General features: G+C 37.3%; 1 protein-coding gene and 1 long non-coding RNA gene across 3 annotated transcripts; one reads left to right on the forward strand and one right to left on the reverse strand.

The window, feature by feature from the left end:
• Positions 1-4,373: 4,373 nt before the first annotated feature.
• Positions 4,374-15,234, reverse strand: LOC132064143 (uncharacterized). Its single transcript, XM_059457042.1, has 2 exons — positions 14,856-15,234; positions 4,374-4,438 (listed from the first exon to the last, which is right to left on the reverse strand). Exons 1-2 carry the CDS (start codon positions 15,232-15,234, stop codon positions 4,374-4,376), a joined length of 444 nt encoding a protein of 147 aa, XP_059313025.1.
• A 1,796-nt stretch (positions 15,235-17,030) lies between these two features.
• Positions 17,031-20,970, forward strand: LOC132054194 (uncharacterized). 2 transcript variants are annotated; one of them, XR_009414234.1, is made up of 3 exons: positions 17,031-17,398; positions 18,041-19,626; positions 20,778-20,970. It is a non-coding gene; the product is annotated as an uncharacterized LOC132054194 (long non-coding RNA). The 2 variants fall into 2 exon arrangements; XR_009414233.1 differs by lacking the exon at positions 17,031-17,398 and having other exon boundaries at positions 17,406-19,626.
• The last annotated feature ends 4,844 nt before the right edge of the window (positions 20,971-25,814 follow it).

Here is a 25,814-nt window from a genome sequence, read left to right on the forward strand (position 1 = left end):
CAAAATCTCGGGAGCTCTCTATCTGGGTGGCTCACTGGGGGGAGCCTCTGAAAAGCTGAATGCATAGGGCGGTCAGGATATGGCTGATACGGCCTAGAAGACTGACTGGCGCCCCTCGAACTAGAACCACAATAACTCCCAGTTTGACGCGATCTCTTGTCACCACCACCTCCAAATGCATGGGCCTTAGCGCCCTCCACAAAAGAAGCATGCTAAACGTTGGATTGGAAGGAAGCCCCCATAGCCTCTATCTGAAGGCAAGGAATCTGAAGTGAGCCGACTAGCCCACCAACAAAATGCCTAATCTTGTCACGCTCGGTAGGGATCAAAAGAGTGGAATAACAAGCCAGATATAGATCGCGAGTTACATAGGCCTCCACAGACATACCCCTCTGCTGAAGATGTAGGAACTCCTCCCTATGCGCCTTTCGCAAAGGCTGGGGCACATACTTCTCAAGGAAGGTTCGGTAGAATTGAGTCCAAGATTGGGGAGGGGAACCCTAAGGTCTGCAAGCCACAAAATACCTCCACTAAGTCTTCGCGTCACTACGAAACTGGTAGGACACATAGTCAACTCCATGGGTCTTCACAATGTGGCACGTCCTACCGCAGGAGCCATGCCCCTGGCTGGGGCAGCTTTGCGGCCTCTAACTCTGCCGCATCCTCGGACTATCGCTCTCCTTCTTGTACCAGCCGCAACCGCGGGCTCTGACACCTGACCTCGGGCTATAGTAGCTCGAGTGCTCACCATCTACTAGAGAAGAGATAAAAGTCAGATACCAATTTGATTTTTCAGATACCAATTAGCATAATGTAGCACGAAAGAATGAAAGAAAGTGAGATTTCCTAAATGTCCTATAGCCTCTCGTCGATAAGTACGAAGCTCATCATACCGATCCACGAGACTCTACTACACATGCTCTTGTATTATAGATCGGGTAACCTAGGGCTCTGATACCAACTTATCATGACCCAATTTGGCTAAGCCATGCGGGCACTTACCTTTCCCATCTCAATAAGCGAACCCTCAACCCAACGATAATAAAGGCATAAACAAAAAAATCAATTATTCGAAAGATAATAAATCACGTAAGCTTTACGTTAATAGTATAGAAGAAAGTACGGAAATAAGAAAATACACCCAGGGTTTGGTCAAAGCCATACAAGAGCATCTAGATCCGAAATACACAATTCTAGAATTATAATAATACATCAAATCTGTATATGTTTTAGAATGGGAAAGTAAGAGATAAATAAGAAGAGTCTTCAAGGCAGCAGATATCTCGTGCTCACCCTGTAGACTCAAGCAATCCTGAGAGAAACTATCAGCCACGGGAGACGGAAGAAGATCCAACCTGGAACTCTACACTCATAAAAGAATACAAAGAAGTGCAGGTCAGTACAAAACCACAGTACTGGTAGGTATTATAGGCTGACTAAGTATAGCTAATATGATTCAGACAATAAAGCAAGATAAGTAGATAAATCAACAAGTATAAGTCAACCACAAACAGAACCAAGTACACGTCATCACCCAAGTTGTAGCATCTAAACCCAAGTGTGCCAAGTCATAATATATCCAATCCGAATTCGATCAACACAAGTAAATCACCAGATCATCACAAAACAACCATAATGCAATGCAATGCAATAATGTATGAATACAAATGCAATGTTGTGTATACATTTACTCCGGATGGAAGTATTGACGTCTCGGTAGCACAACCCAAGGTGACTCGCGAAGTATAAGTGCTACTCGTCCCGGATCTTTGCCCAACAGACAGACGAGACTTTGAATCTTTTCCCACGGAGGATTTCCATCAGCACCAGCCCGGGGGACCCACGGAGTCCATGCACTCACTCAATCTACGATTTCGGGATAAACATCGGATATCGGACTCTCACGTCACTCTCATCCAAACCGAGCCCAGCTCATCACAGTATTTCATCAAGTATCAACAATGTATCAACAATAGATTATGAAGGATGAGAATGCATGCAATGTATGTGTCAAAATCAATAATCAGATCAATATCACAAGTACCACACATGGGTACACCAATAATATCATAAAAGACTACACAAGTCATATAGAACACTATCCTCGTATCAACATCAACAAGTAAGGCACTGCAATATCATAATCAAAATGTAACAACAGTCCTCAATATCTACTATCATCATGTGGCATCAAGCCAATAACAATAGAACAATCAAGTCACAACACAACGGGGTGGCTAACTCCTTTCCTTAGAGGTTCCAAATTCAATCACACAATAGGGCCCAACCTAAACAGTATCCAACCGAACTTCATACCTGAAGGTTTATATGTTGTCTCCGACAATATTATCTAAATATATGCTTCGCTACAAGAAGTCTCGCCAAAGGTAAGCCATAACCTACCTGGATGGCCGAACAAAGAATACACCAACAATCACTCCATAGCCTTGCCCTTCCGCTGAGCCTCAAGATCAAGAAAGTCTAGGCATATTTGAAATCAAGATTATAAATCATGAAGATCGACACCTATATTGCTATCATTAAAATAGGTCAAAACCCAACCTTAGAATTTAGGGAAATGGGACCCACAAGGTCAAAACGGGAAATTCAAGGGTAAGATATCCAATTCAATACTAAGTGATCAAAACCTATCAACTAATTGCTAAATTAACTCAAGGATTCACCCAATTTCGAAATTCAAGCAAAACCCCTAATTTTGAGTATAAACCCTAACTCTTATATTCAAGAATTCAACACTAATAATGTGAGATATATGATAAACAACCTTAGATATATCATAATCTAGCATAAACCTAATCAATTTCATCATTAAAAAGCCTAGATAAAAAAATTCATCAAACCCACCTTTAATCTTCCATTACTAAGGAACTAATAAGGAAAGAGGGATTCTAAGATGATTAGGAATAATGAATTAGCTAGAAGGTTAGGAGGACTTACCACCAAGAATCTCCTCCAAGAATCCACTACAATAGTTCTCAAGAGCACAATTTTCAGAATGGTATTAAATGATAGACTAAGGGCTTTTAACACTTCATTTAATTAACTAACTGCCCGTCACCCATTTCCACAACACTACTATCGCTCCAGCAGTCCTATGACCGCTACAACAGTCATGCCCAATTGGCAAAGACCACTCCAGTGGCATGGTGACCATTTTAGCGGTACCGCTGCCGTGGTGCTGGAGCCGCCAAAGCGGGCACCAGACACCAGAAACTTTCCCAAGTTTCTCACTTCAACTCGAATTTTTGACTAATTCCCGAGGACATTTGTTCACAAACCACATACACAGACACACATAAAAACACGCTACGAATCAGCTCATGGCCTCAGAATTCCCAACGGAGGTCTCGTTGATCGAGTCAACCCCCGATACCTCAATCCCAACTTCACAACTCAAGTCTCAAAATGCATCTGAGTGCATTGGGAACTGAATCAAATATACACACACGTTCTAAACGACCATCCGGACCTCTCGAAATCGACGAATTTTCGAAAAAGGTCCGTCTACCCAAAATTAAACTTTGAGTCAACTCTTTTTCGCTTTAAGCCCAAATTTCACAAAAGGTTGCCCGAATCAAATCTAGACACCTCGGGAAGCATGCTAATGGTCCCCTGGGGAAAAAGTGAACTAGCTAAGCTCGGAAAGGGGCGAAAGTGCCGGGAAGACTATAACGACCAAACAGGTCATTACACGTATAAGGTTGTTTATTTATCCATGCTTATGAGTCATGACAACCATAAATACCTAGCTAATTACAGGGTGATGTTATAAGATGATCAAGTAATAAACAGAGAGAGTCGAAAATCTGAAATTGCATCCAGTATACTACATCAGCAAGAATAAAAGGAGGCCATGGTAAAAGTTACTCTCAAGACTGGAATACTCATTTTTACGGCAACTCATTCATCTACCAGTATGTATTTTTCTTTTGCAAGAGATCCAAAATTAAATGCCAGCACTTAAAATGCTGCAATCCTAATATAACCTAAAAACAATAGGCTAGTAATGCCCAGAAGTCCAACAGATCATATTTTTTCGCACTAAAAGCGTAGCTCAAAATAGCTACAAATTCATACTCTAGCACAAGTGTTATACTGAGGGATACTTCTACAACTTACATTAGCTCCTTATCACTAAAAAATCAACTGCTATAGAGGAAGTTATACAAAATTTTTACCTGATCTTGTGTTTTTACGTTTAAATTTCTAATACCATTCTCATAATGCATCAGCATGAAGGGCAGAAATTTTAAAATGAAAATAAGCATGACGTAACGTTATTCTTAACGACACAAGAGGGAGAGAAACCGAAAAGAAAAGATCAACTTCTGAACATGCAAACACATGCTAACCTAAACTTTTAGATCAACAACTCTTTTATCATCACAAACTTCACTAATCTGAGCCTGATGAAAAGCTGTAAAAAGGAGAATAAGGTTTCTTAGAGTCACAATAATCCAAGAGCTAAGTTCAAAATCAACGAATTTTGTATATTAGATTTATGAGGCTGCGGAGCACAAACCTATAAATTGGAGTAAAAACAAATTTATCTTCCATCAGTCGATCCATTATCTTACTAACCAATGGAACAGCAAACTTGATACCTCAATAACTCATCAAAACCTTGTTTCAGATTGCTCCAGATCAACTACATCCCCACGGCCCAGTAGCCTCCTTGAATATTCAAGCTGATAGTTGTGAGCAATATGCAGGCTATAGATTCACGATTTTACTTCTGCACAAAAGATCCAATAGTTGTCATAAGATTAGTGCATGTCTTTACAGCTAATATTAATAGTACTACAAATCTACAGTCGTTTGTACCTTTATCTTATTTGTAGTTTCACCTAGCAAAACCTAAAATGTGGCATTATGGGCATGAGAAATAGATTTTTCTTCTACAACAAGCAGATTATTAGAGATCCCATAAGCTAACCTTGCTTATTCTCAACACTCAACCCTTCCATAAAGTAAAAGTAAGTAAACATGTACATATCGACAACTCAAATGTGCTAAATAAAGAAAGACAAAATCAAACTTTCTGAACACCCAAGATTTTGCATGTTTATTAGAAAACATATCAAACCTATAGGACTAAATTCTTTACACCTGGCATGAGTCTACTTCAAAGAAACCATGTCAAATTGTCTTGATATTTATTATTAATAAATTGTTAATACTCTAAATATGAAGTAATGAGATATTTTCATGATTCCCATATTAGACCTGCTCTGGTTACCTCAACCTAAACCCAAGATTTGACTCCATTTATCATTTTTGTAGACCTAAAATGAAAAATAAAAATTTCACCTATCCATCAATTTAAGCTTTTGCAACTATCATTCCATTTGGCATGCATGAAAGCACGTAGAAATCCTTGAGCTTATTGCCAAATTTCTAGAAACATCCAGGAAATCTACAAATAAAACAAGCTTAAGCTCAAAATAATTACTCATACAACATCATCTTGCATCATATAATTTTCACCTCTAAGCACAACTGAACCTTACTGGTTCAAGAATATGATTTAGTGAGCTCAAAAACAATGCAGAGGAAAAGATTGTATGAAAAGAACTTCGCACTGCAAAATAAGAACTTTTTTTTCTTTTCAAAACTTACAACTTGAGAAACACTTAAAACTTTGAGTGCCAAAGGGAAATTTCTTATATGATGAGTTTTATGGATAAATTTGCAAGAAAGAGGCCACTCCACAAGAGATATGCTAAACAAACCTTAGAAAGCAGACAAAAGAATCTTATAGGCCAAAGATCTACAATTCTAAAACCTCAGAAAGAGGAAGCAAATTCCGATAATGTCAGCAGAGATCCTGCAGTACTAACAGTTTGATAGTGCATTTCTCTATTTTCAGAAATCATAAGAGAACAATTAAAATAGCAGATGCATTACTCTATTTTAAGAAACACTCATGCATGAAATAGTAGCAACTCATTGAGTTAACAAATCTCAGAGTATTCACAGAAGTGTAATAAGATTTTTGTAAAATCTTTACATAAACTGTCAAGGGACATGTCGTCTTCGTTCATCTGACATGGCAACATGGGACCTTCCCAACATTTGACGATACCTTCTTCATTCTCTAGAGGTATGTTGATGTCTTCTCAATTTTCCACTTATGCATATGAAGTAGAATTCCAGGATCAATTGGAATGGAGAATGAAGAATAACAAAGTGTCTGAACTTGGTGCTTGAAAACTAAGGGTGATGTTTCAGCACTATAATTATGTACAAAACATATAAGAATAGAGGAATTATATTACTCTCTAGAATACAGAACCATGAGTATTCTATAAATGTAGCACTTCAAAACTTCAGATGCCGAGTCATGACTTTGAACGATACACGACTGAAATATTATTTACTTCTTGTATCAGTTAACCAGGCTTGATAAAACATCAGTATACAGGAGTAGCATTCTTCATTTAAGATGTAACACTACGTTAGAAATATGGTACACGCACAAAGACAAACAACTATTTTTTCACAAGGATGGCTAAGCATTGAAATAGCAATGTACTCTCGCTGCTTGAAAGTACAACTACTTTTGCCAATCTCACATTATGAATTCCCATCCTTCAACATATTTGCCGACAAAAGATTATTGATAAGATATTTTTGATTTATATGGAAAAAGTAAATTTGAGTGTAAAATGTTAAATATGCCTATATAACATTTTGTCGGGGAAGAGATAACACGCCTGAAGGCTTAAAAGATTCATGTTATGAACACACAAAATATTTTTTTCATATAAAAAGTTGCAAAGGAAACATTAGATTTAGCACCATCACTAATCAATACAGTATGTATTGAGGTCAATGGAAAATAATTTGCATAAAGGTATCTAAAAAGAATAGTATGTTAGTAAATTATATCACACTTGATTAAGACATTAAATAACATAGGTAAACCCAAAAAAAAAAGGAGTTGTTGCAGTGCTCTGAACTCATACCTTTTACGACATTCAGATAATAACCCAATTTTTTTTCATCTCCAACTTCGTTTGACAAAAAATTGACAATCTAAATGAGTAAACTAGAATGAGCCAAGAAAAATTCACAGAAGTACACCTGTGTTGGAAAAAACTCGCATGCATACCAAAGGAGGAAGAACGGTAAGCTTTAAAAATAAAAGGAATATCATTTGATCTCACCTTAAAATTATAGAATGTCAGAGCAGGGGTTAATCTTTTAAGAACTTTTGTTCTATAAAGGGTTGGCATCTCTGTAATGGTGGATAGAAATCCAGGTTGTAGGATTCAGTGCTTAGAAATAGAATTGGTGGTTATTTGATTTTGGATTTTTGGGTGAAATCTGCATGGAGGGACGGAGGAGACGGCAATGGTAAAGAGTCAAAATAAGCTGGAAGAGAGAAGACTGCGTAGAAGGACGAAAAGTTTTACTACGTGTGAGGCATGCCAAGTCATACTTGTATGAGGCATTTGCTTGATTAACAAGTGGATCCACTTTCCAAGCAATCAAAGACCCATAGTCCTTTCTTATTTATTTGCAGTTCAGTATTTGTTCTCCATTCTTTTTTGCAACATCTTTTCTTTATTTTATCTCAGCTCTTTCTCTCTCACACTTATATTTCACAGCTATTTTTTATAGTCCTATAAAAAAGATTTATCACTATTATTTATTTATCTACCCTTGTTTATTCATATACTCATCTGTGTTGCTACAATTCATTTGGTTGGCTCTTTCTTTTGCCATTAATCATTGTACCCCTCGACCAAATCAACAGGAAAAAAAATTCGTTGTACTTGGAAAAAGAAAAATTAAAATTTGTGAAAGTTCTCATTGCACATCTCAAAAAATTGAACTCAAAAAGATAAATCTTGGATAAGAAACAAAATTTATATTTGCAGTAATGAGAAAATTAACAAATATGAAAAAGAAAAAATTGCTCGGTAAATTCTTCTTCTAATCTCTAATAGTTTCACCAAAATATCTCCTTCTTATCCATGAGCAAATGAAAGCACACCTGTAAATACTCTAAAACCTCAATTGTCATTGTCTAGCTTCAATTTCTTTTCTTTTTTCTTAAATATTTTGAAATTCTATAGCAGTGTTGTGCTTATTATTAAAATTCTTTTAGTTATGAAGTCTAAGAATCAATCAAAAAAAAATATAAATAAGCAAAAAAGACTGCAACCTTTATAGCTGTAATGACCCGTTTGGTCGTTATAGTATCTTTGGTGTTTTCGTCCATTTCTAAGCATTGATTAGCTTGCTTTTGACACAGAGGACCGTTGATATGCTCCACGAGGTGTCTAGACCGAATTCGGGCAAATTAGGTGAAAATATAGGCTCTAAGTGAAAAATAGTTGACCCAAAGTTGACTTTTGGGCAAACAGACCTTTTCGGGAATTCCGTCAATTCTGAGAGGCCCGTATGGTCATTTAGAACCTGTATGTGTAATTTCTTCGGTTCCCAAAGCTTTCGGATGCATTTCGGGACTTGGGATGGGAAATTAGAATTAAGGCATTGGGGGTTGGCTCGGTCAACGAGACCTCCGTTGGAAATTTTGAGACCACGAACGTGTTTGCAGCATAATTTTGTATGGGTTTAGGTGGTCGGGTTGTAACCAGATGGCCTCCGGAATAACCCAGAATTTCAATTTAAGATTTAGAAAATTCGGGGGGGGGGGATGGGGGATTCGGGTGTGCGGTGCCGAAATGGCGACACCAGAGCCCGGCTGTGGCAACCAATATGTGATGTGATGACCACTGGGGCGGCCATGTGTAATATTGGCCATACCGTTGTGGCGGTATTTCAGCCGTCATAGCGTGTAACGACCCATTTGGTCATTATAGTTCTTTTGGCACTTTCACCTGCTCCCTAGCATTGATTAGCTCTCTTTTGACCCAAGGGGACCGTTGACACACTTCCCTAGGTGTCTAGACCGGATTCGGGTAACTTTGGTGAAAATATAGGCTTAAAAGTGAAACTGGTTGACCCGAAGTTGACTTTTGGGCAAGCGAACCTTTTTCGAAATTTCGTCAATGTCGAAAGGTCCGGTTAGTCGTTTAGAACTTGTGTCTGCATTTGGTTCGGGACATTGGATGGGAAAATGGAATTAAGGCATCGGTGGTTGACTTGGTCAATGAGACCTCCATTGGGAATTCCGAGGCCACAAGCGCGTTCGTAGTGCATTTTTATATGGGACTAGGTATCTGTTATGTGAGCAGATGGCCTCGGGAGTTTGTCAAAAAATCGGATCTAAAGGAAAAAACCTTAGGCCAAGTTACGTGTCTAGTGTCCGTCCGCTTTGGGGGCACCAACACCGCAGCAGCGGCACTGCTGGGGCGGTAGCCCTGCCGCTGAACCATATTTTGACTGAGATATGGTTGATATACCGTTGTTGGTATTTGCATTTTTATACATTGTTGACGTAACCGTTATTGGTACTAGTAATATTGATACATCGTTGGCATACCCTTTGTTATATCCGGCATTTTTGCATATTTGGAAAACTGGAACATAATTTTGGTTTGTGAGAAATAAGGCCAAATTTGGATTTTTCTTAGTAAGTGTATGCCGGTTATGGAAATTTGAACGTGAAAACGCTCGAATAAGGCCTAAGGGCAAAATTGGAATTTTGGAAATTTATTTCGGAAATTTGCAAAACATGATTTATGAAGATTTGGGCTTGGAAAAAAATAAGAAATGAGGCCCAAATTTAAGAGGCCCAACCGGCCATGTTAGGCCCAAGGCCATGTTTTAAAAATTTGTCATGTGCCAATTAATATTAAAAGGATCACTAGCCTAGAAACTTCAAGAGAAAAACAAGATAAATCAAAAAAAAAGAGAAGAGCAATTCGGCTCCAAGAGAAAAGAAAGAAGAGAAAGAAAGAAAAAATTTTGGAGCCTTAGTTCTTGGTTCAAAAATTGTGTCTTCTTGAATTCTTACTAAGTGGAAGGTGCTCTACAAGTTGGCATAAGCTTCAAGTTAAGGGAGTGCTTGATTTGGCAAGTAGAAGGAAGTTGGAAAGGTAAGAATCTTTATTCTTCTACATGTTATGGAAGATTTATATGTGTTGAAGTATGTAGAATGGAATGAAAATTATGGAAGTGCCATGAATTGGATGTAGCCGTGTGTGTGTGAATATATAAGGCCGTGTGTGTGTGCATGGTGCGTGGCTATGGTTAGTTGAATTTTATGTTGTATTATGATTGTAGTTGTTGTGGAATTCATGTTGTAAATGGAAGTTAAAAGAATTTGGTTGAAGTTGGTAAAAATGAGGAAATTTTGGCACGTGAGTTGTAGTAGATTGAAATGGACATGAATTGATTTTGTTTAGTATGTTAATTATGTTGTTATGGTGTTATGAAGTAAATAGAAGGTTTAATGAGTTAAGTTGGTTGTATGTTTGTTATGAGAAATGTATGTGATTTTATTATAGTTATGTAATTATGGAAATGAATTGTAAGATGTAAGTTATGATGGTTGTTAATGGAATTGAAAGGCGAAAATATGTTATGGAAGGTTATGTTGGAAGTTGGAAGCTTTAAACGAATTATGGCTTCGGTGAAACGTTGGTATAATCGGTGAAATAATGTGAAATGCTCTTGAATTGCATTTGATGGTTTTGAATGAGTAAATGAGTATGAAAATATTGATATTAGTTTGAAAATGTGAAGTTAGTTGGAAGCTATTGCTTTATGAAGAAAGTAGATTAATTATGTCATATTGCGATTTGTAGCGATTGTTGTAATTGTTGATGTTGTTGTTGACTTGTTGTTGGTTATTACGAAAGCAGAGATAAATTCTCGGGCGTCTTATTTATAGGGGAGGTGTGTTAAATTTAGGTAGTCAAATTCCTAACCAAGTTAGATGTTAGCCTACATGAATAGTAATTGGTAAGAATGACCATTTGCGATTTTTTGGACGAAATTGAAGTGAAATAAGCGAGCATAAGGCGTAATTGAGGTATGTAAAGCCCCCGCCCTTTATTCTTTGGCATGTTACCAGAGCCTATCGGGCTTGAAAAACGAGCTTTGATTGTACTTCGCCTCGAATTCAAGATTGAAAATAGCGCCAAACCATTCAGTAAAATCCAGACCAATTTTCTCTTGGATTGACCTATAAGTATGTAACTTCCATAAATGGAGTCGAAATACTTTAAGATGATCATGAACGACTCCCTAAGGTCTATTATCCATGATTTATGTACTTTACTATGATTGGGTCCGAGGTGGGCCCACAATACCCCGAAACTCCCGTAAGGTCTAAATTGATACGTTTCTATCTCGTTCTTCGTAGGTAATTTTTAATTACGTTACGTATTCGCGCTAACTGATGAGCATTATGACTGTCTTTCTGAATCGGAATATTATTCTGACCTCTGGAACGATTCTGGATACTCTGTTCTGATATGATCCGTCTATTCCGATCTGACTTATCTTCTGAACTACTTCAGTTGATTACGTCTGTATGTCGGTCCGTATATGTATATGGTTTCTCATGGATACGTTCGTGGATGTCTCAATGCTTCCTTGTTGCGCGCCCGGCCAGGTTCTACGTGATTCGTGCGCCCTCACCGCATTGTTCACCGCGTCCCCGGATTGTGCGGGCCGGGTTACGTACGTATACGATATGACCCGACGATGGTCGATTATGTGATATTATGGGGATGGCGGCCGGGATGGCATTTGATGCGATTCGTACGTCCACCGCGTCCCCGTATACGAGGGCCGGGTTACGTTACCGCGTCCCGCGTTGCGGCGGCCGATGCATGGCTCGTACGTGAAAGAAATGCATGTGCGTACGTACGTGCTATGACTCGCATGCATGATTACGTACATTTAGTGCAACATGTCCGATTTGGACTACGACTCTGGTCCGTCACACTTCCGACATCCGATTTGGACTCGATTCCGTCGACACACCCCGTGCGTCCGATCGAATTCGATTCTCGGTCGCCATACATCGAGATCCGGCTCCGTCCGGGAATCACCCATACGCCCGTAAGTTTGATTATTGCGGCGACTCCGTCCGTCCGCCTCCGTAAGTCCCGACCTGTATGAATCCGGCTAATCCCCGCCCGCTTCGTACTTAAATGCTACGATTTTACATCATCTCGACTCCGGTTATTTTAATTATATATGTTATGTTTCGCTTTACATACTCGGCACATCTTGATTCGCATCGACCCCGTTCGGGCGGGGGCCGTGTTACATGCCCGCGAGCACGGACGCATCGGCATAGGATATCGGTCTATTTGGACGAGCTCCCGATCAGCCGATATTTTTGGTATATATTTTCTCGTTGTTCATATGTTAAGTATATACATGAATATTTGGGTACTGCGGGGCCCATCCCGTCTTCGGTCGATTACGTATGTTGGGGTCCGCGTACATATACGTGAGTGTGGGTTGTCACCGTCCGAGTAGGTATGTGCGATATGTGATTTTACTCGATATAATGGCCCTAGCCGGGGCTTCGTACAAGTTTGAGTATGTATATGTGTATATGTATGTTCATGCGACGTATGTTATATCTGTATGGGCTTATGTATGTCCGAGCGGATTAGCCATTTGGTATGTCGGATTTGTTAGGTAGGTACGTATGGGTGTCCAAGTAGGACACCAGTCACGGCCCACGGGATTGGGTCGTGACACCCTTGATGGTATTGTGATATGATACATTGATGGCGTACCTGTCACGCCTCAAAACCTACCCTAGACGTGACCGACATCCGACGTCATGAACAACATCGGAAGAACCTAAACGACACAATAATAGCACTTGAACCCGCCAGGTTCAATATTTGCCTCCAACCGTTTATAAAATAAATGTAACAAATCATGAATATATGAATTAAATCAGCGAAAGTCTTTATAATTTAAATAATTCAACCAAAACATGATAGTGTGCCCGAAAGAGTTAAATAACAATTCTTCTTCTACCCACATTCGAATGTATACTAAGGAGATTCTAAGAATAAAGAATAAATGTCTAACTCATCGGGACGTAGCCCGGAAACTAATATAAATAAATGGAATTAAATAAATAGGGTGTTCCACGAATGAATGTGTGTGGGCTTACCAAATCAAGAACAACCCGCGAGGTCCTTTCTAAACGCCGGAGTATCAAGAACACCTTTCTTCCTTTACCTAACATACCGTCAAAAACGGTAATGGTATGCTGAGTACATCGTACTCGGTGAGCGCCTCGGGGGACAACAAGTAATATGAAAATAAAGTACAATAATACATAAAGAAATCGATCCCGAACATCATGTGAAACCAATGTAAGAACAGTTATTCGGTTGTGTATCTCAATAAAATTGTCAAAACCGATTATAAGGCCTCTTGTCAAGGTACAACTTCAAATATGCCTACAACAACAATTCCATGAGAAAATAAGAATATCACACATGCCAATACAGGCCCAAGAATCAAGCACATCGAAGGGGTGACCGTAGAGGCTCCCTTGTCACAGCGCACCATACCGGAGTATGAAATTCAACGGTGGCTATCCTTTCTCCCGAATAGCTAGGCATAATCACACCCTAGGTAGCGAACCCGAAAGTGGCCACTCTTCCTCCCGAATGGCTAGGCATTATCATACTAGGATCCATAGTGGCTACCTTTCCTCCCAAGCAGCTAGGCCAAACACAACAACAAAGTTCATAGTATAGAAGCCGATTCACAATTTATCTCAAAGTAGTCACACCATCAAATGGCATTAAAGTTCATTATGCCATTACGAAAATCCATAGTTTCATAGATAATCTTGAAAACGTTTCCACTTCTTTAAACAAGATTCCTTTGTCTTAGTTTCTTTGTAAAATTATCAATACCAACAATTAACCATCATCACTGATCATCTCTTATAGAAGAAAACAATTATGATTTCATATACGTATATAGAGGATAATACAATCAAGGTTTAATGTGGGCTTGTCCCCTCACGCACACCAACCACAAGCAAAGACATGAATTAGAGTTTTGCATGAGAAGTTCACCTTTTATTCAATAAAGAACCTTTGAGAAGAAAACATATATACATGATAAGGTTTTAAAACATATATTCAATAAAGAAAATTTGTTTAACAATTCACTTTTCTAGTGAAGAACACCCAAACCCTAGCTTGAATCACTTTAGGAAGAATTATGTTGCAAACCCTAGGTTTTAGTCACAAGAATCATGGGTTTGATGTTAGGATTGATAATCAATGATTAAGATGTTCTTACCTTAGTGTTGGAGCCCTAGAGAGATATTTTCGGCCTTAGGGTTTTTGAGATTGAAAAGAATGGAAGAAAAACTAAAATTTTGCATCTTATATAATTTCAGCCCGTCAGGCACAATCGAAGGTACAAACGACAGAGCGTCGAACAGATCGACGGAGCGCCAATCTGCTCCGTCGAATAGTCTTTGTGATAGGTCAATTCGACGGTACAAACGACAGAGCGTCGATCTGCTCCGTCAAAGTCATGAAATTTTCAGTAAGCAACTTTCTCTTTCTTACATTCTACGGTGCAAAGGAAGGAGTGTCGAACAGATCGACGGTACAAAGGAAGACCGTCAAACCTCCTTTTCGTGAAAATGCAGTGAATTTTCATTTTAACCATCTCCTCTTGGGTCTTTAGCCTAAAGTCATGCACGTAACCCAACATATAAGGTTCCAAAGGACTCATACAATGCTTTCACACTCTATACGGATTTACGGAATGTTACATTATCCCTCCTTAAGATTCATTCGTCCTCGAATGAGAATAATAGTCTAGAAAAAAATTCACTAAACCACAAGTTTCTTCGAACAAACACAACTATTAATCCATGAGTAATTTAAAACACTAGCTCATACCTGCCATAGGGAACAAGTGGAGATATCTCTTCTTCAGGTCCTCCTCTGCTTCCCAAGTAGCTTCCTCAGTATTATGGCTTCGCCACAACACGTTAACCGATGCCACATCCTTCGTCCTCAACCTTATAACTTGACGATCTAGAATCTGAACCGATTTTTCTTCATAGGTTAACCCTTCATTAATTTCAATCTCTTCATGGTTAAAGACATGGGAAGGATCAGGTTTGTACAACCTCAACATCAAAACGCGAAACACAGGGTGCACCATGGCCGTATCGGATGGCAACTTCAATTCATAAGCCACCGTCCCAATTTTCCTAACAATCTCGTAAGGGCCAATGAAACGGGGACTAAGTTTCCCCTTTTTACCAAACCGCATTACTCCCTTCATCGGCGACACTTTCAAGAACACCTTGTCACCGACAGAAAACTCTAGCTTATGCCGCCTCATATCGGTATAGGACTTCTGTCAACTCTGAGATGTCTTACGTTGCACAATAAGATTAACCTTCTCAATTTCTTCATGAACTAAATTCGAACCCAACAACTCCACTTCAGTTAGTTCAAACCAATCAATTGGAGACCGACAACGCCTCCCATAAAGAGCCTCATAAGGAGCCATCTAAATACTCGCTTGATAGCTATTGTTGTAAGAGAATTCCACCAGAGGTAGGTGTTCATCCCAACTTCCTCCAAAATCTATTGCACAAGCTCGTAGCATGTCTTCCAAAGTTTGAATAGTTCTCTCCGCTTGCCCGTCAGTTTGATGATGAAAGGTAGTGCTCAATTTCACTATAGTTCCTAACCCTTCCTGAAAGATGTCCAAAAATGAGCAGTAAATTGGATACCTCTGTCAGATATAATCGATGTTGGAACACCATGCAATCTAACTATCGCTTTTAGATATAACTTGGCGTACTCCGCTGCGGTATATGACATCTTCACAGGGAGAAAATGGGCAGACTTTGTAAGTCTATCCACGATAACCCAAATCAAGTCAAACTTGGCCTTTGTGCGGGGTAGACCCACAACGAAATCAATATTGATCTCCTCCCACTTCCACTGCGGAATCTCGATATTCCGATCCGGCCTCCGTGCCTTTGATGTTCACCACCTATTAACAGTTTAAACACTTAGCCACAAAGTTAGAAATATCAACCTTCATGCTCTTCCACCAATAATGTCGTTTCAAATCCTTATATATTTTGGTGGATGTCGGATAAATCGAATACTTGGAACTATGAGCTTCCATCATTAATTCTTATCGAAGACCATCAACATCAGGAACACACAATCATCTTTGCAACCGCATAACACTATCACCAACAGTAAATGAAGTGTACTTTGCCAAAAGTTCATCATCATATTGCTTGGATTTTATCCTTTCCACCATGTTACACCGTGATGGCATGATTCCCACTAACTCTCCATCTTTGGTTTCATCAAGTCTGACCCCAAGACTAGCAAGTATTCGAATTTCCTTCCCTATGGGCATGTCATGTGCATGCAAATAAGCCAACGTGCCCATAGATTTTCTACTCAAAGCATCAGCAACCATATTAGCCTTACCAGGGTGATACAAAATATTCAAGTTGTAGTCTTTTAACAACTCTCCGCTGTCTGAGATTCAACTCTCGCTGCTTAAAGATATATTGCAAGCTTTTATGGTTAGTAAAACATCGTAATGCTCAACATACAAATAATGACGCCAAATTTTCAATGCAAATACCATAGCAGCCAACTCCAAGTCATGAGTCGAATAGTTCTTCTCATACTTCTTCAACTGACGCGAAGCATAAGCAATTACCTTACCGTTCTGCATCAATACACAACTCAAACTAATTTTAGAAGCATCATCGCGTTCACCACATATCTACCAGACCCAGAAGGTAACACTACTGGAAATTGAGCCTAAAGCAACGGACTTTTTTGCAATGGTTTCAAAACCATTGCCATATATATCTATTGCAACGGATATAACCGTGGCTTAAGGGTCTCAGTGCTATTGAAACACTTTTGCAATTACACCGTCGCAATAGAGTACGAACCGTTGCTATAGGGGTACTCTTTGCAACAATTTTGGTAACCGTGGCAATAAACACCCCTATGGTAATGGTTTCATGGTTAAAAATATATATTACAATGGTTTTGATTTCCCTCTTTAATTTTCCCTGTCTAATTTCCCCAGAATATAGCCTCCATTTAAGTAGTTTTGCTATATTATATTTTCATTTTTTTTGTTATCAAAACCTAACCCAGTACACCTTAGACATCTCTCTTAAGAACACAAATTTCTTCTGAATCGAACACATCGAAGGTCTGCAAAACTAACAAATTTGCAGTCGAATCTTTTAATATGAAGGGCTCCAAAAGTTTCTCTCAACTGTGAGGAACACAAAAATTATTTCTACGGATGAAAATCTGAACTATTTATCTGTGAAGAACAGAGAAACGAAGCTATGAGCTTTCATGTCCAAAGCTCAAAAGAACAGCGAACTAAGCTATATACTTGAACTCCGTTTCTTGATTCTCAACCTTTTCAGGTATTTCTTGAATCTCTTGTTATGTAAATGATTATTCCATGTAAAAATTTCTCGAGTTTTAGGGTTTCAAATTTCTACAAAAATTTACTGTTTCAATAACTTTAATTTCAATCTTCTTCAAGTTTTTCTCTTTCTCTTGTAGTTAGGGTTTTGAATTACATCTTTTTTGCTGTGATTTTCTCTTAGATGTTGCTTGTGAGTTACTATTTCTTTTACCTTCTACATTGTGTTTCATATGCTTATTTTGTATCCACAGATTTGTGCAATCTCTGTTTCCATATTAATACAATGAATTTCATAGTATTTTTTATGTTCATTTTACATGAAAACAAATGTTGTCATTGCCTTTGATTTTCCTCTCTGATAAAGCCATAGTTAGAACTGAAAGAAGCTCTTTTTTAAGGAGTAAAATGCATTATTTACCAACAGAAGTCTTCAATTTTCAAAAAGTGTCTCGTTCTCATTTATATTTTTCATATAACTAAAGTTAGTACCAATTTACTTGCTTTTAAAGTTGATACCAATCTTTAATTTAAGGGCGATAGAGGTGGTAGATGATAACGTATTGTATAGTAGTTAGGAATTGATCTCAGAATATATTTTTTAATTCTTTTATCTCAGAATATATTTTTTAATTTGCAGGTATGATTCAACTGTAAAGTTGAAAATTTTAAATGTTCATTGTTCCTGACCAATGAAATGGTGGATGAAAAAGAGATGAGTGCTGTAACAGAGAGTGGATTGAATGAACTCAATAGATTTTTTAATTTAAAAAAGTACATTTGCTGGCTATTTGATCTTAATATGTCGTAATTGGACTGCCAAGAACTCAAGCGGAAATAACCAATATGTTGTAGAATATTATCTCAAGAAGCAGTGAAGAAGCTAAGTTCCTTCCCTATTAGATTTTGAAGAACTTTTGGAGAGTGATTGAAAGCGCCCAACTTTAGCAACCATTATGGACTATTAGAGTTCGAGGTGAAAGAATAAAGATGAGTTTAAGTCCAAAACTAAAGATAGTAAACTGTTAAGTGTCTTTTCTCTAGTCCAACATGTAAATATTTGGTGCCTCCATATGAATTGTTATACACTACACTTGCACTCATAATTTGGGGGATGCTCCATCTTGATGATCATGTGTTGTAATGCTAAGGATGCGTATGAACAATGCTTACTGTAAAATCTGCATCTTTTCCTCTGTTGTAATGTGGTCTTTTGAAGACAAATGCAGCTCTTAAGTGTATTCTTAATTCTCTCGAAGAGAGTTAAAATTTACCCATCAATCCACTCACATGTTGTTTCCTTTTATATCTATTGGCGATTTATCTTATATATTAGCTGCCAAGTCTATTGATGCGCTCTTTTCTACAAAATCTTTTGCTTTATTTAGGAGATGGAATTTGGTGGAATGTGGAATCTTAAACAGGAGAATATGTACAGATTAGTTGTTTAAGAAGTGAGACCTTCAAGTTAATTTACTTAAAACTCATTGACTTTCTAAGCATGGTTCTTGTGATGAATTTATTTTTAGTACTTTTATATAGATTTTAGATAAAAAAAATGTGATGATATGTGGAGCACAACCATAGTGTTAAAACCTTCTACATAGACATAATGCTCTGATTTGACCAACTCTTATTTTCAATAGCATTTGAAGGTCAACCAATTGGAGAAAAATATATAGAGTGCGTGAAACAAATATTAGAACTAAACTTGGGGTAAGGCAGCATTACGGTGAAAAGAGCACTTTTTATCATTCTTGTCGATTGTTTAACTCATTTGCAACAATCCAAAGTTGCAAGAGGAAAAATATTGATTAAAAAGATAGCCTTACATACATTTCTGGAGCTAACTCCCCTTCCACCACACACACAAAAAAAGGTTTCTCATTTTATTTTCACTCATTTTTTGAAATATTTAAAGAAAAAATGAAGTTTCTTTAGCATACCCTTGCTCCCTTTATTTCAGAAAGTGTCAATGTGTTGTTAGTATGTGAACTTGTTTCAAACTAGTTGTCTAATTGTATGTGATTAATGCCACATCACTGAGGTGGCACATCTTTTTACTAATAATTTTTCTTCTTTTGCGAGATGTTTCCTATTAAATTCACTAGAGCTGATTGGACAACGGAAATGAAGACATTCCCGTCTAAGTGACCAGCTTCTCTTATATTCTTGAATGTACATAAAATCTACAAGTACAGTAGCTATATTTGCTTTGGGGTTGGAGTGAGTTACTTATCTGTGACTTGACTTGCAGATAGTCCTGATTTCTTATTTAATTGTCTTGTGTTAAAAAAATAAGCAGACCCTGCTTGTTAAATGTAATTAATTGAGTAGCATAATAGAATAGTTAATGCATGCTAACAATTGGATTAAATAGGTTAGGCTCAAATATGTTGAAAACATTAGGTATCCTTCCAAATTGTTTAATATTTGATAAATAGTTAAGTAGTGTTTTAAGAGGCCATCGAATTGTCATATGTGCTGACTTAGGAAAACCTAGCTCATTTGATATCTCTCTTTTCTGCATTTTGTCATTTTCATAAATATGTAGGAATTTGAAGTTTGCTTTAGTAATTGTACTCTTAAATATTTTCTAACAAAGCCTTGGAGAATTAACTGAAGTTTGGAACGGAATCGCATGTTATGCGAATTTTGAAGGGTGCCTTACACCTTTTCCTCAATTTATTTGAGCCTATAAAGTTGAAAAATACTATGATACTGCTATAGAAGTCAGATATGGCTGTAAACTTCTAATTCCGTTGCACCAACTTCTTATATTTTCCATTGCTACAAGTTTCATGGCAATTTTGGTGCTTTACTTTGGAGTTTTGGGAAACTTTGGTCCTCTTTTAGTTGTATTTTGTTGCTGATTTGGACTTTCATTTCAGCAAGTTTATTCTAGACGAACTCTACTCTATAGAACCACATCTGAGCTCCCCTTTTGGTGACATTACTGCTGCATTAGTTTGTCCTCTAATTTTGATTTGAAACTGTCTAACCATCTTGGTTTATGTTCAACTGAAGTTCATTTCAACCAAAATTATTAATTTGAATTGGCATGTTTAAAGTGATGTGCTCTATTGATGTTCATGATAAAGTTTAATTCTTTAATAACTTCAATGAATTTCTAGTTTAGGAGAAGCTAATGAGAGTACTGCTTTTTGGTTATTGGACTCTAATTTGTTCTTAAAAACTAATAACACACATGTTATATTCAATTTAGTTACGTTTGTAGTGTTGGTGCATTTTGTTGTAAACTGCACTCTAGAGGATTGAGAAACATGTTTTATTTGCACATCAAGAATATATACTATGTTAAAAATAAATTATTTAGAGAAAATTTTGCTTAATCATTGATTTATAATATTTTGTAGGTGGAGCAAAATGGATAAAGGGTAGAAGAAATTAGTGGAGTTCTTTGTATTGGTTGATTGCTGCTAGAACTTAGATATTTTAGGAATCTTTTATTTTTGAATATTTGCAAACTCATGTATGCTAACTCTTGAGTTGGCAAACAATACTGTAATCTTGTTTTTATAAATACAAAAACAGCTTGATATTTTGACTCACTTGTTTTTTTAATGTATTCATTATTTATATAAATTTTAGTGCATTATATATACATTATCTATATTATGTTAAAAGCATGAACTCTCTAACTTAAAGTTAAATTACGAAAATACCCTTATATTAATTTTTAATTTTTTTATAAAAGACTACAGATGCACGCATCAAACACCTCTTTGAAGAGATTCTTGCCTAACTTCCTCTCGCTAACTACTTAAACAAGAAAAAGAAACGCTACCTCATATGAAGTGATGCGTTAAAAACCAAATGACTAAAGGCAAATAACTTACTGTTGTGATTGTCTAGATATAGTGCCAATCAATGTAGGACCATTTTATGGTAATTGTAGTTTAGAACGTGCACTACAGTTGAGACTGCGCTCTGCACTTTTTTCTTTGTTGATGTTTTAACTCAGTTTTGAACTGAATTCAGAAATTATGGGTGAAATGAAGAACGCGAGGATGATTATATATCAGATCGTTGGAAAAAGTATACAGAGTGTTTGATCAAGAAGAGGGAATTGAAGTGGCATGAAACCAGGTCCAATTCCACACTTCTTGTGTGGAACCAAGTCAAATTGCATAACGTTATGGACTATCAATCACTAATCAATTGGCCTATTGAAGACACTGATGCACAAGAACATAATTGCATTGTAATCTCCCACGAAAACCGAATCGCGTTAGTTTGCAATGGAGTAGACCATCAAAAATCTTAAACAATGAAGAGCACGGTTGCCGAAAAAATTTTGGTGCAAAATCTCAACACTACTTTCATTGTATGCTTTATTGGAGAAAATAGTTTTTTATGGGGCAAACATTTTAAACAAGTCTTCCATAGTAATTATATTTATGGTTATGTTCAATCTCATCAAACTTTGCCTCTTGGAAAGTTGAAATTTTAAAATATGTCTTTTTGTCTTAAATTTCTTTTATTGTTTTTTTTTACTCAAAATAGGGAGTACTTACTATACTCTTCGTAAACAAATACAACACTATGTCATTAGAAAAAAAAAATAAGTCGTGAATCTAAAGATGTTGTAGCACAAGAATAACATAGTGCTGTAGGTAATTTGAGAGAGTAGAGAAAAACGCAAACATGTTTTAATGAAAGCGCTAAAGAAAGGTTACAACGTAGATTCTCAAAGTGTTGTGTTATTTGTATACACATGAACCTTGTGTTATTCACAGGGATCTAAATTGCAAAAGAACGTCTACATTATCGATAATATGGGTCATGTGTATTATTAATCATCACTTTTGATGCATTTGCTTGATAAGAAAGAGGTACAAAATGGTTGCAGATAACGAAACCGCAGTAATCGATAAATGTTACTTCTGTTTCCTCTTTAGGAGAAGTTGATCAAATTATTTACTTCCAATATTTTTTTTACTGTCATATTTATTTTGGTCAACCCCCATAAAGACAATGTTTGTTATACTTTTGATACAATATTTGTTATATGTGCAAATTAAATGTAAGAGACTCACAGCATTATTGTTGTTCTCAGAGCTTATTGTTGTTCTCAGAGCATTCATATCATGAATGTTATTTTTTCCTTTTATTTTATTTTTATTGTATGACATAGCCTTTGAATTGGAAAGGAAAATACTTGATTTTTATTAGAAACGTGTGTTTTAAAAATTGTAACCCTGGATTACCGTACAGTGAGTGTGTTGGTGTGGTTAGATATAAAAAAAGGTACACCCTTGGTCCCAATTTATATGAAGGTGTTTGACTTGGCCAGGAGTTTTAAAAAGAAAGGAAGACTTTTAAAATTTGTGGTTCAAAACAAGCTTTAGATATTTGTATGGTTGTAAATCATCTCACAAAGTTAAACTTTTTCTAAATATAGAAAGGTGACTTTTTTTTTTTAGACTTATTAAAATGGAAATATTGTCATATAAATTGGAGTGGAGGGAGCACTAATATATATGTGCAGTGAGGTCTAAAGCCATGGACGAAGGTTGAAGATTGTGAGGTCAAGGACTTCATTGAGAAGTGCCTTTGCTACTTCCTTTGCTCAATTTTATGTGATATTTTTTCGCTTTTTGAGATTCAAACTATGTAAACTTTAATCAAAATTCTAAAGTATACTTTTTAATCATATTGACATGAGAAGAATTGCAATTTATAGTATTTTTTCTAAATTTTTTAATATATAAATTTAATTTTAAATTGTGTAGTTGATCTAATTCAATTTAACTTCAAAGATTACTCAAATTGACTCTCAAAAAGCGAAAAGTGTCACATAATTTGTGTTATATCCCGTATTTTGTACATTGGGATAATCCGAGCTAACCATGATAAGTTAAGGACAAGACTATTCCGGGATACGAGGTAGAGACTTTTGACCTCCGATTTTATTTTAAGGCATAAGTTGCTTATGATTTTATTGGTATGGAATATTAAGGAAAATTTGGGGTTAAAAGTTAATTAAGGAAAGTTATTATTTCATGAAACCAAGCCAAGTTGGCCGTGTGGCTTGGGGTGGGCTCCCACCCATGGCTTGGCCAAATTTAATTGATCCAAGCCATGTGTGGGGCATGGTCCACTTGGATGATTCATATATGTACACATTAGATGACTAGCAAGACAATTATTCATCATCTTTTCACACTTAGAAACTTGGAGAAACATGGAGAAAAAGAGAGGAACATATTCGGCCATGGCTGGCCGAATTTGATGCCCTTGAAAGTGATCAAAAAAAATAATTTTCTTCTAGTATTCCAACCATTGGAAGGTCCTTATTAACGTGGAGTAGTTGTTGGAGCAAGCAAAACGTTTATTCTTGCAAAACACAAACCCTAGCCAAGTTGAGAAGTTAAGTGGAAAAAGTAAGGATTAATCTTCTTTTACATGTGTTATGGATGGTTTGTACATGTTGTAGTGTGTAGAAATGGATGAAATTCATGAAATCATGTATGTTGATATTGAGCCGTGTGTATGGGCTGTTTTGTGTAGAAGGAATGAACAAATTTTACTTAGTATTTTGGTTGTTGTTGTTATGGATTCTATGATGAAAATGAAGGTTTAATGGTTCAAGTTGAGGTTGTAATCGTTTGTGGGCTGTTTTAGAAGCTAATGTGATTTTAATACAGTTTCTTGTATTTATGAGAATGATGTTGTCAACGTGTGAATTGTTGGTGTGGTTCATGAATTTGGAAGAGAGAAATGTGTTGTTGTTGTCCTATTGAAGTTGGGAGGTTTCGGGTGGTGTTGCATGTTGGTTGGGTTGTTTTGAATATTGTACGGATTGTTGGAAGTGTTCTTAAGTCTTGTTTGACTGGTTTCGGATTAGTACTTGAATGTGTGAGCATTGGCGTTGGCTTGATTGTATGTGGTTGATTTGAATATAAATGAAACGCCGTCGAATTATGTAGAAGAGAGTTACTAACGTTAGAATGCGTTTTGAATTAATTGTTGATGTTGTTAATATGGTTGTTGGTATTGTTGTTGATGATTTTGCCGAGTTGAATTCTCGGGGTTGTTGAATTTATAGGGGAAATGCTGCCCGAATTTCTGTAAATAAAGTGCTAACTTGGGATTGAATTCCTAAGTGCCTATAGCTAAGGTTAGTATCTAATGACGTTGTTGTAGATCTTGGGAAGCCCGAGACTTAAGTTCGGATTAGCTTAGGAAGCGGACGAGGTATGTAAAGCTTACCCTTTCTTTCTTTTGGCATGTCTTAGATGTAAGTAAGATATGATACGAGCCTTGGGGTAACTCTATTCAGAAGATCCGAGCATGTCTACAATTATTATTCACTTCTTGATGTTAGTAGTCTTAATATAGTCGAACTATGGTCCTTGTGTCTTTTGTATGATTGGAAAATAAATGTTGCATAAAGAGTTTTGTTCCTAAAGGATTCTATGTCGAATAATGTCCGTAACTTTCATAGACGGGCTCGGATCGCTTCGATATGTTCGTAGAAAGTCCTAAAGTGAATAATGTCCGTAACTTTCAGGGGCGGGCTCGGATTGGGTTGACACATGTCTACGATCCCTAAGATTCTCCTCAACATAGTTTTGGTGACATTTAGAACGATCTTAATATGGCTATCATCCCGACCCCCGAGTGTTGGTTAGTCTACTTATCTGTTGAGTCTGAAATGATGATTTATATGCATATGGTTACTCACTACTCTGCTCGTGCATCTTGTTACATCTTTCGCCGAGTCCCGGGCCGGTTGTGTCATCGTGCGCACTATGCTATATTCTCGAGCATGATGTGTTATGGTTCACCGAGTCCCCGTTAGAGGGCGGGAACCGTATATATATATATATATATTCTGGAGTATGATGTGTTTTCTGGAGTATGATGTGTTTTTCGGAGTATGATGTGTTCTGGAGGATGATGTGTTTTCCGAAGTATGATGCGTTCTGGAGTATGATGTGTTACGGAGTTATGCTACATTCTGGAGTATGATGTGTTATGGCGCCAAAGACGGGGTGGCGACCATGTTCTGTTCACCGAGTCCCATAATGGGCCGGATATGATATGTGATATTGACATGCATGATTTGTGTTTCAAAAGTAAGCATTTTGATATTCTGGATATTGTACGCATTTTCTGTACTTCTTACTTTGGTTATGCCCCGTCTACTGTATTTCATGCTTTGCATACTCGAAGACATATTTACGTCTTGACCCCTCTCTTCGGGGGCGCGTTTCATGCCCGCGGTACGGGGCCGCTCGATTTGGTGATCCACCGCCTAGGACACCTACTCTTGCTACTTTGGAGTGCTCCCTTGTTCCGAGCCTACATTTTGGTACGGAACTCTTTCGTTGTATATGTACACGTCGATTCGAAGGTACGGCGGGGCCCTGTCCCGTCATATGATT

The sequence above is a fragment of the Lycium ferocissimum genome, chromosome 1 (assembly GCF_029784015.1).
Source record: "Lycium ferocissimum isolate CSIRO_LF1 chromosome 1, AGI_CSIRO_Lferr_CH_V1, whole genome shotgun sequence".
Taxonomy (NCBI): Eukaryota; Viridiplantae; Streptophyta; class Magnoliopsida; order Solanales; family Solanaceae; genus Lycium; species Lycium ferocissimum.

Coding starts and splice junctions, on each gene's coding strand:
- LOC132064143 (XM_059457042.1), bottom strand. CDS start 15,234: ATGCGGTTTGGTAAAAAGGGGAAACTTAGTCCCCGTTTCATTGGCCCT. Junction 4,439..14,855: donor CCACTTGTTCCCTATGGCAG/GTATGAGCTAGT, acceptor TCCTTTTTACAG/CTTTTCATCAGGCTCAGATT.